The sequence below is a fragment of the Balaenoptera musculus genome, chromosome 12 (genome assembly GCF_009873245.2).
Source record: "Balaenoptera musculus isolate JJ_BM4_2016_0621 chromosome 12, mBalMus1.pri.v3, whole genome shotgun sequence".
NCBI lineage: Eukaryota > Metazoa > Chordata > Mammalia > Artiodactyla > Balaenopteridae > Balaenoptera > Balaenoptera musculus.
In genome coordinates, this window is record NC_045796.1 from 73,316,618 (window position 1) to 73,338,009 (window position 21,392).

Genomic DNA, 21,392 nt, shown 5'->3' on the forward strand with positions numbered 1-21,392 from the left:
TGCTAACAACCATGAAAGGAGAAATCGACAGTAATGCAATGATAGTAGGGGACTTTAACACCCCACTTACACCAATGGACAGATCATCCAAACAGAAAATAAATAAAGAAATACAGCTTTAAATGACACAATAGACCAGATAGATCTAATTGATATTTATAGAACATTCCACCCAAAAGTGGCAGAATACACTTTCTTCTCAAGTGCACACGGAACATTCTCCAGGATAGATCACATCTTGGGTCACAGATCAAGCCTTGGAAAATTTAAGAAAACTGTAATCATATCAGGCATCTTTGCTGACCACAATGCTATGAGATTGGAAGTCAGTTACAGGAAAAAAACTGTAAAAAACACAAACACATGGAGGCTAAAGAGTGTGCTACTAAATAACCAAGAGATCGCTGAAGAAATCAAAGAAGAAATTAAAAAATACATAGAAACAAATGACAATGAAAACACGAAGGCCCAAAACCTATGGGATGCAACAAAAGCAGTTCTAAGAGGGAAGTTTATAGCAATTCAATCTCAACTCAAGAAACAAGAAAAATCTCAAACAATCTAACCCTACACTTAAAACAACTAGAGAAAGAAGAACAAAGAAAACCCAAAGTCAGTAGAAGGAAAAAAATAAAGATCAGAGCAGAAATAAATGAAATAGAAACAGAGAAAACAGTAACAAAGATCAATAAAACTAAAAACTGGTTCTTTGAGAAGATAAACAAAATTGGCAAACCCTTAGCCAGATTCATCAAGAAAAAAAGGGAGAGGATGCAAATCAATAAAATTAGAAATGAAAAAGGAGAAATCACAACTGACACTGCAGAAATACAAAGGATTATAAGAGACTACTACAAACAACTATATGCCAATAAAATGGACAACCACAGAGAAATGGACAAATTCTTGGAAAGTTAAAATTTTCCAAGACAACCAGGAAGAATTAGAAAATATAAACAGATCTATCACAAGTAATGAAATTGAAACGGTATTTAAAAATCTTCCAACAAACAAAAGTCCAGGACCAGATGGCTCCACAGGTGAATTCTAGCAAACATTTAGAGAAGAGCTAATACCCATCCTTCTCAAACTCTTCCAAAAAATTGCAGAGAGAGAAATACTCCCAAATGCATTCTATGAAGCCACCATCATGCTGATACTAAAACCAGAAGAGATCACAAAAAAAAAGAAAATTATAGACCAATATCACTGATGCACATAGATGCAAAAATCCTGAACAAAATACTAGCAAGTGGAATCCAACAGCACATTAAAAGGATCATACACCATGATCAAGTGGGATTTATCCCAGGGATACAAGGATTCTTCAATATATGTAAATCAATCAGTGTGAAGCACCACATTAACAAATTAAGGAATAAAAACCATATGGTCATCTCAATAGATGCAGAAGAAGCTTTTGACAAAATTCAACACCCATTTATGATTAAAAAAAAAACTCCAGAAAATGGGCATAGAGGGAACCTACCTCAACATAATAAAGGCCATATATGACAAACCCACAGCAAGCATCATACTCAATGGTGAAAAACTGAAAGCATTTCCACTAAGATTGGGAACAAGACAAGGATGTCCACTCTCGCCACTTTATTCAACATAATTTTGGAAGTCCTAGCCACAGGAATCAAAGAAAAAGAAATAAAAGGAATACAAATTGGAAAAGAAGAAGTAAAACTGTCACTGTTTGCCAATGACATGATACTATACATAGAAAATCCTAAAGATGCCACCAGAAAACTACTAGAACTAATCAGTGAATTTGATAAGGTTGCAGGATACAAAGTTACCATTGCAACAAAAAGAATAAAATACCTAGGAATAAACCTGCCTAAGGATGTGAAAGACCTGTACTCAGAAAACTATAAAACACTGATGAAAGAAATCAAAAATGACATAAACAGATGGAGAAATATACCATGTTTGTGGATTGGAAGAATCAATATTGTGAAAATGACTATACTACCCAAAGCAATCTACAGATTCAGTGCAATCCCTACCAAACTACCAATGGCATTCCTCACAGAATTAGAACAGAAAATTTTACAATTTGTATGGAAACACAGAAGACCCTGAATAGCTAAAGCAATCTTGAGAAAGAAAGAGAGAGTTGGAGGAATCGGGCTCCCCAACTTCAAACTATACCACAGAGATACAGTAATCAAGACAGTATGGTACTGGTGCAAAAACAGAAATATAGGTCAGTGGTACAGGGTAGAATGCCCAGAGATAAACCCACGCACCTATGGTCAACTAATCTATGACAAAGGAGGCAAGGATATACAATGGAGAAAAGACAGTCTCTTCAGTAAGTGGTGCTGGGAAAACTGGAGAGCTACACATAAAAGAATGAAATTAGAACACTCCCTAACACCATACGCAAAAATAAACTCCAAAGGGATTAAAGACTTAAATGTAAGACCAGACACTATAAAACTCTTAGAGGAAAACATAGGAAAAACATTCTTTGAGGTAAACCACAGCAAGATCTTTTTTGACCCACCTCCTAGAGGAACGGAAATAAAAACAAAAATAAACAAATGGGACTTAATTAAACTTAAAAGCTTTTGCACAGCAAAGGAAACCATAAACAAGACAAACAGACAACCCTTAGAATGGGAGAAAATATTTGCAAATGAAACAACAAAGGATTAATCTCCAAAATATACAAATAGCACATGGAGCTCAATATCAAAAAAACAAACAATCCAGTTAAAAAATAGGTGGAAGTACACCATGATCAAGTGGGGTTTATCCCAGGAATGCAAGGATTCTTCAATATATGCAAATCAATCATTGTGATCCACCATATTAACAAATTGAAGGAGAAAAACCATATGATCATCTCAATAGATGCAGAGAAAGCTTTCAACAAAATTCAACACCCATTTATGATAAAAATCTTCCAGAAAGTAGGCATAGAGGGAACTTACCTCAACATAATAAAGGCCATATATGACAAACCCACAGCCAACATCGTCCTCAGTGGTGAAAAACTGAAACCATTTCCACTAAGATCAGGAAAAAGACAAGGTTGCCCACTCTCACCACTATTATTCAACATAGTTTTGGAAGTTTTAGCCACAGCAGTCAGAGAAGAAAAAGAAATAAAAGGAATCCAAATCGGAAAAGAAGAAGTAAAGCTGTCACTGTTTGCAGATGACATGATACTATACATAGAGAATCCTAAAGAAGCTACCAGAAAACTACTAGGGCTAATCAATAAATTTGATAAAGTAGCAGGATACAAAATTAATGTGCAGAAATCTCTTGCATTCCTATACACTAATGATGAAAAATATGAAAGTGAAATTAAGAAAACACTCCCATTTACCATTGCAACAAAAAGAATAAAATACCTAGGAATAAACCTACCTAAGGAGGCAAAAGACCTGTATGCAGAAAATTATAAGACACTGATGAAAGAAATTAAAGATGATACAAATAGATGGAGAGGTATACCGTGTTCTTGAATTGGAAGAATCAACATTGTGAAAATGACTGTACTACCTAAAGTAATCTACAGATTCAATGCAATCCCTATCAAACTACCACTGGCATTTTTCACAGAACTAGAACAAAAAATTTCACAATTTGTATGGAAACACAAAGGACCCCAAATAGCCAAAGCAATCTTGAGAAAGAAAAACGGAGCTGGAGGAATCAGACTCCCTGACTTCAGACTATACTACAAAGCTCCAGTAATCAAGACAGTATGGTACTGGCACAAAAACAGAAATATAAATCAGTGGAACAGGATAGAAAGCCCAGAGATAAACCCACGCACATATGGTCACCTTATCTTTGATAAAGGAGGCAAGAATATACAATGGAGAAAAGACAGCCTCTTCAATAAGTGGTGCTGGGAAAACTGGACAGCTACATGTAAAAGAATGAAATTAGAACACTCCCTAACACCATACACAAAAATAAACTCAAAATGGATTAAAGACCTAAGTGTAAGGCCAGACACTATCAAACTCTTAGAGGAAAACGTAGGCAGAACACTCTTTGAAATAAATCACAGCAAGATCCTTTTTGACCCACCTCCTAGAGGAATAGAAATAAAAATAAACAAATGGGACCTAATGAAACTTAAAAGCTTTTGCACAGCAAAGGAAACCATAAACAAGATGAAAAGACAACCCTGAGAATGAGAGAAAATATTTGCAAATGAAGCAACTGGCAAAGGATTAATCTCCAAAATTTACAAGCAGCTCATGCAGCTCAATATCAAAAAAACAAACAACCCAATCCAAAAATGGGCAGAAGACCTAAATAGACATTTCTCCAAAGAAGACCTACAGATTGCCAACAAACACATGAAAGGATGCTCAACATCCCTAATCATTAGAGAAATGCAAATCAAAACTACAATGAAGTATCACCTCACACCAGTCAGAATGGCCACCATCAACAAATCTACAAACAATAAATGCTGGAGAGGGTTGGGGGAAAAGGGAACCCTCTTGCACTGTTGGTAGGAATGTAAATTGATACAGCCACTATGGAGAACAGTATGGAGGTTCCTTAAGAAACTAAAAATAGAACTACCATACGACCCAGCAATCCCACTACTGGGCATATACCCTGAGAAAACCGTAATTCAAAAAGAGTCATGTACCACAGTGTTCATTGCAGCTCTATTTACAATAGCCAGGACATGGAAGCAACCTAAGTGTCCATCAACAGATGAATGGATAAAGAAGATGTGGCACATATATACAATGGAATATTACTCAGCCATAAAAAGAAACAAATTGAGTTATTTGTAGTGAGGTGGATGGACCTAGAGTCTGTCATACTGAGTGAAGTAAGTCAGAAAGAGAAAAACAAATACCTTATGCTAACACATATATATGGAATCTTTAAAAAAAGGTCATGAAGAACCTAGGGGCAAGACAGGAATAAAGATGCAGACCTACTAGAGAATGGACTTGAGGACACGGGGAGGGGGAAAGGTAAGCTGGGACAAAGTGAGAGAGTGGCATGGACATATATACACTACCAAATATAAAATCAATAGCTAGTGGGAAGCAGCCGCATAGCACAGGGAGATCAGCTCGGTGCTTTGTGACCACCTAGAGGGGTGAGATAGGGAGGGTGGGAGGGAGGGAGACGCAAGAGGGAAGAGATATGGAGATATATATATATGTATAACTGTTTTACTTTGTTATAAAGCAGAAACTAGCACACCGTTGTAAAGCAATTATACTCCAATAAAGATGTTAAAAAAATAAATGGATGGAAGTTCTAAATAGACATTTCACCAAGGAAAATATACAGTTGGCCAAGAGGTACATGAAAAGATGCTCAACATCACGAATTATTAGAGAAATGCAAATCAAAACTACAATGAGGTATCACCTCACGCCGGTCAGAATGACCATTTTCAGAAAATCTAGAAACAATAAATGCTGGAAAGGCTGTAGTGAAAAGGGAACCCTCCTGCACTGTTGGTGGGAATGTCAGTTGATACAACTATCATGGAAAACAGTGTGGAGGTTCCTTAAAAAACTGAAAATAGAACTACCATATGATCCAGCAATCCCACTACTGGGCATATACCCTGAGAAAACCATAATTCAGAAAGAGTCATGTACCAAAATGTTCATTGCAGCTCTATTTACAATAGCCAGGACATGGAAGCAACCTAAGTGTCCATCATCGGATGAATGGATAAAGAAGATGTGGCACATATATACCATGGACTATTACTCAGCCATAAAAAGAAACGAAATTGAGTTATTTGTAGTGAGGTGGATGGGCCTAGAATCTGTCATACAAAGTGAAGTAAGTCAGAAAGAGAAAAACCAATACCGTATGCTAACCCATATATATGGAATCTAAAAAAAAAAAAAAATGGTACTGATGAGCCTATTTGCAGGGCAGGAATAAAGAGGTAGACATAGAGAATGGACTTGATGACATGGGGTGGGAAGGCAAAGCGGGGGCAAATGAGAGTAGCATTAACATATATACACTAACGAGTGTAAAATAGTTGGCTGGTGGGAAGCAGCAGCATAGCACAGGGAGATCGGCTCAGTACTTTGCGGTGACCTAGAGGGGTGGGATAGGGAGGATGGGAGGGAGGCTCAAGAGGGAGGGGATATGGGGACATGTGTATGCATATGGCCGATTTGCTTTGTTGTGCAACAGAAACTAACACAGTATTGTGAAGCAATTTTATTCCAATAAAGATCTATTAAAAGAGAAATAAATAAAATCATTATGTCTATGGAAAAATTCCACCATACGACTGCTGAGTAGAGTGTGGTAAAATTCTGGAATCCTTTGGGATGGTCTGTTTCTGCGTTTTGGCCAAAATGAATTTTGACTTTTTCTTCTTGTAGTAACAGGATTATTTTGGTTCTGTTTTCATACCTCCCGCATCTCTTCAGAGCTTATTATTACAAGGCAGTTTTTAATGAGCCTTTGAAGACCTTCATTTCTGCATTTATATTGGTAGATTCATTGCTGTCATTACGTTCTCCCTGGTGTTTCATAAACATCACTTTCTAAGGTATTTACATGTATTGGTTTATTTTTATAAATTTATTTTATTATTTATTTTATTTTTGGCTGTGTTGGGTCTTCATTGCTGTGCGTGGGCTTTCTCTAGTTACGGCAAGCAGGGACTACTCTTCTTTGAGGTGAGCGGGCTTCTCATTGCAGTGGCTTCTCTTGTTGCTGAGCACGGGCTCTAGGCACGTGGGCTTCGGTAGTTGTGGCGCGTGGGCTTCAGTAGTTGTGGCACGTGGGCTCAGTAGTTGTGGCTCGTGGGCTCTAGAGCGCAGGCTCAGTAGTTGTGGCGAACCAGCCTAGTTGCTCCGTGGCATGTGGGGTCTTCCTGGACCAGGGCTTGAACCCATGTCCCCTGCATTGGCAGGTGGATTCTTAACCACTGCGCCACCAGGGATGCCCACGTATATTGGTTTAAAAAAAAAACCCCACTAATTTATTTCAGAGTCGTCAGTGTCCACAATGGATGACATGCAAATTAATGTTAGTCCTTTCTATCCCCTTGATAATCTTTCACATTCCATTTGGAAATTTTAAATTTTTGGTGAAGAGCAAAGCTTGAGTTCACCCTTTCTGAGCAACAGCGTCCATACTGCTCATGGGTTTGCCTTTCTTGAAGTGCTGAGCACTTGGCACTTGTGTATCTTTGGATTTTGACTTCTTGATTAGTTATATTCTTGGACAAACAGCTATTAAACAGGTACTATTTAAGTCTGGAAACTCCTATACATTTCTTATCTCCTCAGTCCTTTTTCTTAAACCATTCTTTTTCAAACTTCTTCTAAGTTTGGTCTACTTGAAATTAGATTCCTGTTACAGCAGCGTCTGATGGCCCTTGCTTGACCTTGGTCTTCGTGCATCTTGCTTGCTGTTAGGTCTCGTTTCCACTTATAGAACTAAGTATTGGTGGACTGGTTTGAGATTGCTGTTAATCTTTCTCTTGTGAATACAAGCAAATTAAATATACCAAATAGAGTTAGGATAGTTACTAAACAAACATTTCTTTTGATATATTAGCTGACTATTAAGTCCTCTTCTTAAACCAGCCCAGGACAATAAATGTTAGGTTTTATTTCACTTTTTTAGTTTTATCTGTTTCATATTAGTGATGGGCTATTCTCAAGCTGTCAGTGACTTGAATCTTGTTTGGGAATTGCTCTCTGCCATCTGTGAACTATTTTGCAAGTTACATTTCTAGATTTTAAAGGCATCTGAGAAGACTACATGAAATCTGTTTAGGATGCAGAAAAGAAAATAATGGCCTTGGTTTCACAGCAGTCATTACAGTTAATTTTTTTTCCCCATTTTTGGCAGCTAGCAAGATCTTTCCCCCTAATTTAATGTTTAGAAAATATGTTTGGCTTTGATTTTATTTTATTTTTTTATTGAAGTGTAGTTGATTTACAATGTTGTGATAGTTTCTGATGTTCAGCAAAGTGATTCACCCCTCATATATATGTATATATGTGTGTGTGTGTGTGTGTGTGTATTCTTTTCAGATTGTTTACATTATAAGTTATTACAAGTTACTGAATAAAGTTCCCTGTGCTATACAGTAGGACCTTGTTGTTTATTTTATATATAGTAGTGTATATCTGTTAATCCCAAGCTCCTAATTTATTGTTTGGCTTTGATTGTAAATACATGCATAGAAGTCATTGCAACGTTAGGCCAAATATTTTTTTTCATAATTTTATATAAATTACATATAACTTTTAAAATTTGAAACATGTTTTGTCCAGTATTGATTATTTATTACAATTCTCAATTTCAAATTTTCTTGAGTTTTTTCTCCCACGAGGAGCAACCAAAAAATTGCTGGGAATGGCATGCGTCTGAAAATTGGAGGTCCTCTTGCCTTGTGTCCTGTAGATTAAAACTTGACCAGAGTGTGCTTTGCATCTTCCCTTTCAGTCTTCTCCAGCCACAACTGTTACGTCGCCTAATTCTACACCAGCTAAAACTATTGACACATCCCCTCCAGTTGATTTGTTTGCAACTGCATCTGCGGCTGTACCAGTCAGGTTAGTTCATGAGAATGCAGCGAACCGTTTATTAATTTTATGATCAGGTTTTCATTTTATTTTTGTGTACCAAACCCAAATGACTTCACAAAATGAAATGTAGTCCTAGTAAATGTGTGATATTTTGGGTTATTTTCAGGTACATAGACTAAGTTCTTCTATACTTCATACAGTTACTTAGGCTTGTACCTCTCAAAGTGTAAGGAAGACCTAAGCTGTGGAAATCACCTTGTTGCTCACACATTTGGGAAAGGAAGTGGAAGAAAGATGCACACACTTCAGGTTCTTCTGAAATGGATGATATGGACAATGTTTTCTGAAATTAGTTTCTTCTTGTGTGAAATTTAAAGGGTGTCTTAAAGTGGTAAGAAATGAGATGAAAGGAAGTAAAGTGAAATGAAATGCTTGTAGTTGCAGGCCAATTACTGGTGCATATGAAGAACTCAAACTCTGGTGGTAGGAAGAAACAGTCAGGATGAGCCTATTTCTTTTTTAAAAAATGTATTTATTTATTTGGTTGCACCAGGTCTTAGCTGTGGCAGGCAGGCTCCTTAGTTGTGGCTCATGGGCTCCTTAGTTGTGGCAGGTGGGCTCCTTAGTTGTGGCTCGTGGGCTCCTTAGTTGCAGCTCCAGGGATGCTTAATTGCAGCTCCAGGGCTCCTTAGTTGTGGCATGCGAACTCTTAGTTGTGGCATACATATGGGATCTAGTTCCCTGACCAGGGATCAAATCCGGGCCCCCTGTATCGGGAGCGCGGAGTCTTGTCTACTGCACCACCAGGGAAGGCCCCTTATTGCTTTCATAGTGCCTAAAGGTCAGAACAGTAGTGAGAAAGGGGGGGATGACTGTAAAATCTCTGGGCCACCTGAAATGAAGCCTCAACTCAGAGAGGCTTCCTCAGATAATAATTTTAGGTCAACTCTTTGTTTGGTTCTTTAGCCTTGAGAGCATTCTAGTCCCATCTTGTAGTATCTGTGACTCTGATTATGAATGCCCTGTATTTGGAGACTTGAATTTTGAACTGAGCAATAAAGCCCTATAATGTACGCATGTTAACTATGCACGTTACCCTCTACTTGCTTAATTCTGCTTTTATAGTCACAGGCTTGGTAAAGCCAAGTCCTTTCTGCCTCTATACTAAGATAAATTGCTTCTTATAAAAGCTTTGATTCCGGTCTTAATGATAAATGTTTCCCTATTCTGGCTCTTAGACCAGTCGTATTTATGAAATAGACATCAAAACTAGGCAAGTTTCTGGGGTCTTGAAACTTTTTGTTTTAAGCAGCAGAATCCTTTTTTCAAAAAAATATTGCTCGGAAATCTAATACATAAAAAAGATAAAGATGGAATGGCTATTTATGAGGAGGGGTGGGGAACCTGGGACCCTGATGGCTTAGTACCTGGTCTGGCAGCCTTTAAGCCAGTGCTCCTTAAACCTGACTGTACAGTGAAACCCCTGGGGTTGTAGTAAAATGAAGACTCTGATGTAGTAGATACGGGTTAAGCCTGGGATTTTGCATTTCTAACAAGGTCCCAGGATGCTGCTAGTTTGGAAACCACACTTTGAATAGCAACGCTCTAGGCTCCTCCTTGGAACTTCTATAGATGGAGGAGCTTTGAAAAGCACAGCCCCAATTGAATAAGAGTGAAAAATATGGAATTATTTTTAGGTGAGGTCTCTTATAGGCAAACTTGATGTGTTGTAGTTTAACTTAGAAAAAAGGTACAATAGTGATTATTCATTTTAGTATTCTTTGGTTTATAAATAAATTATTCTTTTCAAGTTAAGAATTATTTACCATACTACAAAAAAAACATACAAAAAAAACTTTAGAAAATAGAGAAAAGGAAAAAAATTACCAATAATTCTCTTACCTTTAATATTTGGAGTACGTTTCCTTCTGTCACAGCCCTCATAACCAGCATTTCAGATGCTACCCAGTGGACATAACATGTTTAAAATTCCCCCTTATTTTGAGGCATTTAGATTTTCCCTTTTAATTTCTGCTCTGTGATTTGCTGAGTGACCCATTGCTTGAAGTATAATTTAACTTTGCAAGAGTTGGCAGACGATGGCCCATAGATCAAATCTAGCCCACTGTCTTCTTCTGTAAATAAATTTTTATTGGAACAAAGGCATGTTCATTTGCTTACGTACTGCCTATGTCTTATTTCACTCTGCACTGGCAGAGTCGAATAGCGATAGAGACTGTCTGGCTCGCAAACCTAAAATTTTTAGTATCTGGCCCTTTACAAAAGTTGTTTGCCAACTCTCGGTATAGAGGAACATATGCTTTACTGCTGTACTTTACAAAATATTATTCTCTTACTGGATTTAAACTAGCCAAAATCTGTGATGTTTTCTGCATAAGTCTTTATTTAAAAAGCATCTTTACATTTTAAAATTTCAGAACCTGATTTTAAAACCATATTTTCCTTTCAGCGCTTCTAAACCATCTAGTGATCTCCTGGACCTGCAGCCAGACTTCTCCTCCGCAGGGGCGGCAGTAGCCGCGACACCAGCACCACCACCACCATCTTCAGGAGGCGCCACTGCGTGGGGGGGTGAGTGAAACCAGACAACAATGCCATTTTTCTATTTAGTTCTTTTTATTCAGGCTGTAATTGTTATACTTACCTTCTGATTATCCAAAATGGTGCTAGAAACTCGGGGAGAAAATGTTCAGAATGGCATTGATTGATTGATTGAACTATATATTGAGAGAGCGAGACAAAGACAGAAAAAGTACCCATAATACAGTTAAAATATTCGAGTAATCATATAGTTCTTTAGTTTAAAAGCTGGGACAATGGGAGTATTTTTTCTTCGCTGTTCTCAAATTCTGATTATTTTTAGTAATTGCTCCCTAGAGATGCAGGCCTTAGAAGATTGGGTGTTCCCATGAACTTATGAGATTACTCAGGGGCAGCATTTCGAATTTGGTTTGTTCAGATATGGTCTCCTTCATGGATTCCTTTAGACCTTCACTGGTTTTATTCACATTGTATTTGACTTCGTGCAGTTGAAATCTGGGATAGATTCTTGTTGGTGCCAGAAAATATCCATACTAAACTAATTAAGAAGAATCACACCTAAATGCTTGATTTCCATTTTATTCATGGATCTTGGGGAAAAAATTAAGCTTTTATATGTTTTTAATTAAGCATATTTAATACCAATATAAAAATTAAGTTAATTACTGCTTAATTCTCTAAGCTTCACAGAGTTGGTGTTAAATAACTTACTCGACTACATCAAACTATCAAAATAAAAAATTGTTTAAGTTTGAAAATGGCTCGTAGGAACAACACAGAGGGAAACAACACAGAGGGACTGACACAGGAGGTGTCCCATCGTATCTCCCCATAGGAACAATACTTTGGCAGCCACCCACAGATAAAAGTGCCTTTGTGGGAGCTTTGGGATCCAGGTAAAAGGTTGCAAAGCCCAAGTGGAGCCCAAGACCAAGAACAGTTGATTTGAGAAGGCCAGCCTACTCCCAGGTGGGAGGCTCGCCAACGCTGGTCCTGGCAACAGACCTGGAAACACTGCCATGCCCCTGTGGACTCACTACAGTCCTGTTTGGCCATGATCCTGCCACCAGTAACATCTGCCAAGAGACCAGGGAGGAGTGTACACACCCATGCCTTGGGTAACAGGCCTCCTGTCCTTGGTCTCAACTGTGGACCCTGAAACTGCCTGTGGCCCAGCTCCAGCCTCTCTCAGTCATGGTCCAGGAGTAGTCCTGCCTGCCCAGGGATCCAGCAGGAGACACATCTGTCTGTGCCCCCAGAGGCAGGCCCAGGGACCTTAATCCAACCTCAGATCCTGAAGCAGCCTTGTGACTAGGCTCCAGCCCCTCCCAGCCTCACTCAGGGAGCAGTCCTAGCCACCCAGGGACCTTGTGGGAGACACACTCATCCATGCCCCTATGCGCAGGCCTATAGATCTTGGTCCCAACTGTGGACCTTAAAGCAACCTTTTCACTTCATTTAGCCCCACTTAGCTGCAGTCCAGGGCTAGTCTGGTGTAGCCAGAGACCCAGCAGGAGCTACACCCAGACACATACCTGGTAACAAGCCCACCATCTCTGAACCCAACTGCACATCCTTAAGTGGACCCTTGTCCCAGCTCCAGCCATACTAACCAAGGTCGTGAAGGCAGTCCTGTCCACTCAGGAACCAGGAGGCAGGAACTACACCCACCCAAGCCCCTGGTAACAGGCCCACCAACATGGGCACTACAGCAGACCCAGAAGCAGCCACATGACCCAGCCCCAACCCCACTCAACTGCAATCCCAGAGGCAGTATCATCAGCCCAGGGACCTGACAGGAGAAGGCCTTTACCTGCCAAAACCAGTGTTTAAAAACAGGAAGAGGTGTTTGCTCCTTCAGATGCACAGACCCCAACACAGGGCTACACAGAATACAAAGAATCAGGCAAACAAACATGACACTGCCAAAGGAGACTAATAAATCTCTAGTAACTTATCCTAAAGAAATGGAGATCTATACATAGCCTGGTAACGAATTCAAAATAATTATCTTAAAGAAACTCAGTGAAATACAAGAGAACACAAATAGGCAACAAAATTAAGTCAAGAAAACTATACATGAACAAAATAAGAAAATAGAAACCATAAAAGGGAACAAAACAGAAATTCTGAACGAAACAGAATACAATGACTGAACTGAAAAGAAAAACTCAGTAGAGAGCTTACTTGATCAGACAGAGTAAAGAATCAACAAACTCAAAGATAGAGCGTTAGAAAATAGCCAATTAAAGGAACAAAAGGGAAAAAAAGTGATGCATACAGGACCTATGGGATACCATAAAATGAATGAATATATGCATCATGGGAGTCCCAGAAAGAGAAGAAAGTGAGAAAGAGAAGAAAGCTTATTTAAAGAGATAATGGCTGGGCTTCCCTGGTGGCGCAGTGGTTGAGAATCTGCCTGCCAATGCAGGGGACACGGGTTCGAGCCCTGGTCTGGGAAGATCCCACATGCCGCGGAGCAACTGGGCCCGTGAGCCACAATTACTGAGCCTGCGCGTCTGGAGCTTGTGCTCCGCAATAAGAGAGGCCGCGATGGTGAGAGGCCCGCGCACCGCGATGAAGAGTGGTCCCCACTTGCCGCAACTAGAGAAAGCCCTCGCACAGAAACGAAGACCCAACACAGTCATAAATAAATAAATAAAAGAACGTGAATTTCTTTAAAAAAAAAAAAAAAAAAGAGATAATGGCTAAAAACTTCATAAATCATGGGAGGGATATGGACATTTAAATTCATGAAGTTCAAAAGTCTCCAAGCAAGCTCAATCCAAAGAATATTACCTGAGACACAGTATATAATCAGATTGTCAGAAGTCAAAGACAAAGAGAAACTTTTGAAAGCAACAAGAGAAAAGCACCTCCTCATATACAAGGGAACCCTGATAAAGCTATCAGCATATTTCTCAGCAGAAACCTTGCAGGCCAGGAGTAAGTAGCATGATATATTCAAAGTCCTGAAAGAAAAAAACTGCCAACCAAGAATACTATACCTGGCAAAGTTGTTCTTCAGAAGTGAAGGCGAGAAAAAGACATTACCTGACAAGCAAAATCTGAGAGAATTCATCACCACTAGACCTGTCTTACAGGAAACGCTAAAGGGATTTCTTTAAGATAAAACAAAAGGATGCTAAATAACAATGAGAAAATGTATGAAAGCACAACCCTTGAACAACATGAGTTTGAACTGTGAGAGTCCACTTATACACAGATTTTTTTTCCACTAAATATGTAATACACAACTAAACAATACATGGTTGGTTGAATCTGCAGAACTGTGGATATGGAGGACCAACTGTAAATGTATAGGTGGATTTTTGACTGCATGGGAGGTTGGCTCCCGTAACCCCTTTGCTGTTCAAGGGTCAACTGTATCAAACTCACTGGTAGGGCTTCCCTGGTGGCGCAGTGGTTGAGAATCTGCCTGCCAATGCAGGGGACATGGGTTCGAACCCTGGTCTGGGAAGATCCCACATGCCACGGAGCAACTAGGGCCGTGAGCCACAACTACTGAGCCTGCGCGACTGGAGCCTGTGCTCCGCAACGGGAGAGGCTGCGACGGTGAGAGGCCCGCGCACCGCGATGAAGAGTGGCCCCCGCTTGCCGCAACTAGAGAAAGCCCTCACAGAAACGAAGACCCAACACAGCCAAAAATTAATTAATTAATTTAAAAAAAAAAACTAGTAAATTGGCCACATAAGATCTTTAAAAAAAAAAAAAAACTCACTGGTAAAGGTAAATTTGTAGTCAAATTCAGAACGCTCTAATACTGTAAATGTGGTAGGTAAATCAGTTTTAACCCTGGTATGAAAGTTAAAAGACAAGAGAATTTAAAATAACTAAAGCTACAGTAATTTGCTACTACATACACAGTATAAAAAGATATAGAGTGGATAATATGTGGAAAGTAGAGAAAGGTAAAAGTGTCCATACTTTTTGTATGTGATTGAAGTTAAGTTGTTACCAGCTTAAAATAGACTGTTAAAACTATAAGATGTTTTATGTAAGCCCCATGGTAAACACAAAGAAAAAAACCTCTACTAGCTACTAAAAATAAAGAGAAAGGAATCAAAGCATACCACTGAGGAAAATCATCAAGTCACAAAGGAAGAGAGCAAGAGAGGAAGAAAAGAACAAAGGAACTACAGAATGGTCAGAAAACAGTAAACAAAATGACAATAGTAAGTCCTTACCTATAAATACTGTAAATTTAAATTGATTAAATTCTGCTATCAAATAATAGAGTAGTTCAGTGGGTATTAAAAAACAAACAAACAAACAAAAAACAAGATCCAACAAGCTAGTGCCTACAAGAGACTCCTTTTAACTTTAAGGACATGCATAGGCAAGGTGAAGGGATGGGAAAAGATTTTCAGTCAAAATCTATCACAAGAAACAAAGAAAATCACTATATAATGATAAAATCAATTCATCAAGAGGATATAAACATCAAAATACCTAAATATATAAAGCAAATATTAACAGAACTGAGGGGAGAAATAGACAACCATACAGTAATAGTGGGGGGCTTCAATATGCCAATTTCAACAATAGATAGATCATCCAGACAGAAAATCAGTAAGAAAATAGCAAACTTGAATAACAGTTTACCCCAAATGGACCTAATAGGCATAAACAGAAAATTTCATCCAACACAGCAGAATATACATTCTCCTCAGGTGCACACAGAACATTCTCCAGGGTAGATCATATGCTGGGACACTAAAAATTTCTTAACAAATTAAAGAAGACTGAAGTCATATCAAGTATCATTTCTGACCTTCAGTGGTATGAAACTAGAAATCAGTAACAGAAGGAAATTTTGAAAATTCACAAATATGTGGAAGTTAAATAACATAGCCAACCAATGAGTCAAAGAAGAAATCAAAAAGAAATTAAAAAGAATCTTGAGACAAAGGAAAATGGAAACACAACATATCAAAACTTGCATGATTCTGCAAAAGCAGTTCTAAGAGGGATATTTATAGCACTAAATGCCTCCATTAAAAAAAAGAAAGATCTCAAATAAACAATCTAGCTTTACATCTCACAGAACTAGATAAAGAGCACACTTAGCCAAAAGATAGCAGAAGGGAAGAAGTAATAAAGATTAGAGCAGAAATAAATGAAATAGAGACTAAAAAGACAATAGATAAGATCAACAAAACTAAGGGTTGGTTTTCTGAAAAGATAAACAATTTCTTACAGCTAGACTAACCAAGAAAAAAAGAGCAACAACTTAAAAATAAAATTATAAATGAAAGAAGAAACATTATAGCTGATACCATAAAAATACAAAGAATCATAATAGACTACTGTGAGCAACTTATGCCATAATTGGATAACCTAAAAGAAATGGATAAATTCCTAGAAAGATACAACTGACCAAGACAGAATCATGAAGAAATAGAAAATCTGAACAGACCCATATGAAATAAGGAAATTGAAGCGGTAATCAAAAACCTCCCAACAAAGAAAAACCCATGACCATATAGCTTCATGGGTGAATTTTACCAAACGTTTAAACAGGAATTAATGTCAGTCCTACTCAAACTCTTCCCAAAAAATTTAAAAGGAGGGAATACTTCCAAACTTATTTTTTGAAGCTAGTTTTACCCTCATTCCAAAGCCATATACAGATACTACAAGCACATAGCTGCAAGAATCCTTCACAAAATATTAGAAAACTGAATTCAGCAGCATATTAAAAGGGTCATACACCATGATCAAGTGGGATTTATCCCTGGGATGCAAGGATGGTTCAACATATGCAAGTGATACACACCACATTACAGAATAAAGGATAAAAATCATATGATTATCTCAATAGATGCAGAAAAAGCACTTAACAAAATTTAACAACCTTTCATGATTAAAACGCTCAACAAATTAGGTAAAGAAGGAATGTATTTCAACATAATAAAGGGCATATACGACAAGTCCACAGCTAACATGATACTTAATGGTGAAAAGCCGTAACCTTTTCCTCTAAGATTAGGAACAAGACAAGGATGCCTACTCTCTCCACTTCTACTCAACATAGTACTGGAAGTCTAAACCAGAGCAGTTAGTCAAGAAAAAGAAATAAAATGCATCCAAATAGGAAAAGAGGAAATAAAATTGTCTCTGCAGATGACATAATCTTATAAGTAGAAACCAAAAGAGTCCACCAAAAAACTGTTAGAACTAATAAACAAATTCAGTAAAGTTTGAGATACACAATTTATGTACAAAAATCAACTGCATTTCTATACACTAACAACAAACTCTCTGAAAAAGAAATGAAGAAAACAATCCCATTTACAGCAGCATCAAAAAGAATAAAATACCTAGGAATAAATTTAACCAAGGAGGTGAAAAACCTGTACACTGAAAACTATAAGACATTGATGAAAGAAATAGAAGATACATATAAATGGAAAGATATCCTGTGTTCATGGATTAGAAGAATTAATATTGTTAAAATGTCCATATTACCCAAAGTGATCTACAGATTCATTGCAATCCCTAGAAAAATTGTAATGGCATTTTCCCATTAATAGAAAAATATTTTGTCTTCATACAGACCACAAAAGACACCAAATAGCCAAAGAAATCTTGAGAAAGAAAAATAAGGCTGGAGGCATCAAACTTCCTGAAATCAACCTATATTTCAAAGCTATAGTAACCAAAATGAGATGGTACTGGCATGAAAACAGACACCTCAACCAACAGAACAAGAGAATAGAGAGCCCAGAAATAAACCCATGCATATTCAGTTAGCTAACCTTTGACAAGGGTGCCAAGAATACACAACAGGGAACAGATAGTCTCTTTAATAAATGGTGTTGGGAAAACTAGATATCTATGTGCAAAAGAATGAAATTGGAACCTTATCTTACATCATACACAAAAATTAACTCAAATGGATTAAAGACTTAAATATAAGATCTGAAACCATAAAACTCCTAGAAGAAAACATAGGGAAAAAACTCCTAGACATTGATCTTAGCAGTGAATTTTTTGATTTGCCACCAAAAACACAGGCAACAAAAGCAAAAATAAGCAAGTAAGACTACATTCAAACTAAAAAACTTCTACACAGCAAAGGAAACAACAAAATAAAAGTGCAGCCTATGGAATGGGAGAAAAAATTTGTAAAAAAAGAAAAAAAAACCCAAATAACTTGATTTTAAAATAGGTAAAGGACATAAATAGATACTTTCCAAGCAAGATATGCAAATGGCCAACAAGTATATGAAAAGGTGTTCACTGTCATTAATCATTAGGAAAATGCAAATCAAAACCACAGAGATAGCACCCCACACTTGTTAGGATAACTGTTATGAAAAAGACAAGAGATAACAAGCGTTTGGTGAGGGAGTGGAGAAAAGGGAACCATTATTCGTTGCTGGGGATGTAAATTGGTGCAGCCATTATGGTTTATTTTTTATTTATTTTTATTTAAAAATTTTTTTTTATTGGAGTGTAATTGCTTTACAATGTTGTGTTAGTTTCTGCTATACAACAAAGTGGATCAGCTATACGTATACATATATCCCCATATCCCCTCCCTCTTGAGCCTCCCTCCCACCCTCCCTACCCCACCCCTCTAGGTCATCACAAAGCATCGAGCTGATCTCCTTGTGCTATACAGCAGCTTCCCACTAACCATCCGTTTTACATTTGGTAGTGTATATACGTCAGTGCTACTCTCTCACTTCATCCCTACTTCCCTTTCCCCCCACCGAGTCCTCAAGTCCATTCTTTACGTCTGTGTCTTTATTCCTGCCCTGCCACTAAGTTCATCAGTACCATCTTTTTAGATTCCATATATGTGCTTTAGCATATGGTATTTTTCTCTTTCTGACTTACTTCCCTCTGTATGACAGACTCTGGGTCCATCCACCTCATTACAAATAATTCAATTTCATTCCTTTTTATGGCTGAGTAATATTCCATTGTATGTATATACCACATCTTCTTTATCCATTCATCTGTCGATGGACACGTAGGTTGCTTCCATGTCCTGGCTACTGTAAATAGTGCTGCAATGAACATTGTGGTACATGTATCTTTTTGAATTATGGTTTTCTCAGGGCCTGCCCAGTAGTGGGATTGCTGGGTCATATGGTAGTTGTATTTTTAGTTTTTTAAGGAACGTCCATACTGTTCTCCATAGTGGCAGTACAGCCATCATGGAAAAAATATAGAGGTTCCTCAAAAAATTGAAGGTAGAACTGTCACATGATTCACCAGTCTCACTTCTGGATGGATGGAGATCTGCACCCCCATGTTCATTACAGCATTATCCACAATAGCCAAGATATAAAAATAACCTAAGTGTCTGTCAACAGACAAAAGGATATAAAAAAAAACACATTGTATATATTCAATGGAATATTATTTAGTCCTTTAAAAAGAAAGAAGTCCTCCTATTTGTTACTGTATGGATGAACATGAAGGACATTATGCTAAGTGAATAAACCAGACACAGAAAGACAAATGTGTATGATCTCACTTCTGTGTGAAATCTAAACTCATAGATGCAGAAAGTAGAAGGGTGGTTGCCAGAGGCTGGTGGTGGGTGACGGAGGGCAGGGTATGGAATTGGAAAACGTTCAAAGGGTACAAGGGGTCAGTTGTAAGATGAATAAGTTTTGGAGATCTTATATACAGTATGGTTACCATATTTAATAATACTGTATCGTATACTTAAAATTTGCTAAGAGAGTGAATCTTAAGTATTTGCACTACAAAAATACAGTAACTATGTGAGATGATGGATGTGTTAATTTGATTGTGGTCATCTTTTCATAATGTATATGTGTATCAAATCATCACATTGTGCATCTTAAATATATACAGTTTTTATATGTCACTTATACCTCCATAAACCTGAAGGGGGTGGGGAGAAACAGCACTGGTAAAAGACATTAACTGACTGATGAGGAAACCGGTTAAGACGATAAAGCTGGCTCAAAGAGCGTTTTGAGGAACTGGGTATTTATAGATGTTTGAAAGGAAATGTTAAAATAAGATGGCTAGGTTAAGTACAAAACTGGTTAATGTCCAGTAGAGCAGTAAAAATCATGTCTTGAGGTTATCTTTTCTCCCAGACAGAGCATCACTAGCAGACAAAAACTGTAACTCAGTATATCATTTCAGAATCAGAGTCCTTAATTAACAGTTAAATTGCAGCATCAAATGAAGATACATTTCCACAGGTAATTAAATAATCCTTGGGTGAGTTTGGTAAACATTGGCAATATAACATCAACACTACCTGCTATAATCTCTTGGTTTTATTTCCAAGTTTTTGTGGTAACAAAATAAACAAAAATAACTACTTGTGAAACAAAGTTGCTAACTATATTTACAAGCATTTAAATATTGGCGCTTTTCCATTTAAATACTTAAAACTTCTCCTTTGTTGAAATGTTCAACTCCTAAGCCTATGGCTATCATTTTTTTAATAAAAATTTTCTTTCAACTACACTTAACTTTATTAAATTTCAATTGGTAAAGGAAAATATTTTTGTTGAAGAGATTTTATAAGGGCCTTCTGGTTTTCATGTTTTTTCATTCTGAGCTTCATCTTTCAGAAATGTTTGATTATTTCAGTTTACTAATAATTTTCATTGCCACAGTATCTTATACAGTGTATCATGTTTTCCTATTTATTTAAGAATGCTTCAAATCCAAATCCTTAAATCAGGCTTTCTCTGTCATAAAATTCATATAAATGACTTTCATAGAACTTTTATAATTTAAAATTTAGTATTAATTATAAATTTGTAGGGTTATACAGAATTTTTTTCAGTATTATATGAATGTGTTAACTCTAATTCTCTCAACTAATTAAATCAGTAGATTGTTCACACTGTAATTTTTAGAACTTATTAAACATTTAGTTGTTTAGTGATTTAGAACTTAAATGAATAAACAGTGAAATTGTAAACTGTCTCCTTTCACTGTATTCTCCAGCATCAAATTGAAGAGAAATTGTGTCTTTTTTGTTTGGTTGGTTGGTTTGGCACCAAAATAATAATAAATGAAAAAGAAAAACCCTTGGTGAAATCTTTTTAAATTGCATTGTAACATTTTTATTTATATTCATCTTCAAGTACTTTTTGCTAAGACACATAATATTATAAGGAATAAGTTATAATAACCAACTTTATTATAACACATTTCAGTCTTGTTAGGAATAAATAACTATTGATGACTGAAACACTGAGGTGTCAGTGGATATAGAAGAAAGCAGATTAGTGTGATTTTAACCAGGGCTGTGCA

General features: G+C 37.3%; 1 protein-coding gene across 9 annotated transcripts in view; it reads left to right on the top strand.

Moving 5' to 3' along the window:
- The window catches only part of SNAP91 (synaptosome associated protein 91), a 156,987-nt gene that overhangs the window by 84,723 nt on the left and 50,872 nt on the right, over nt 1-21,392 (top strand). For all 9 annotated transcript variants that reach the window (XM_036871845.1, XM_036871848.1, XM_036871849.1 and 6 more), the window contains 2 exons: nt 8,455-8,564; nt 11,008-11,129. In XM_036871845.1, coding sequence (XP_036727740.1) covers nt 8,455-8,564; nt 11,008-11,129 — 232 coding nt within the window. The remainder of the gene's footprint in view (nt 1-8,454; nt 8,565-11,007; nt 11,130-21,392) is intronic.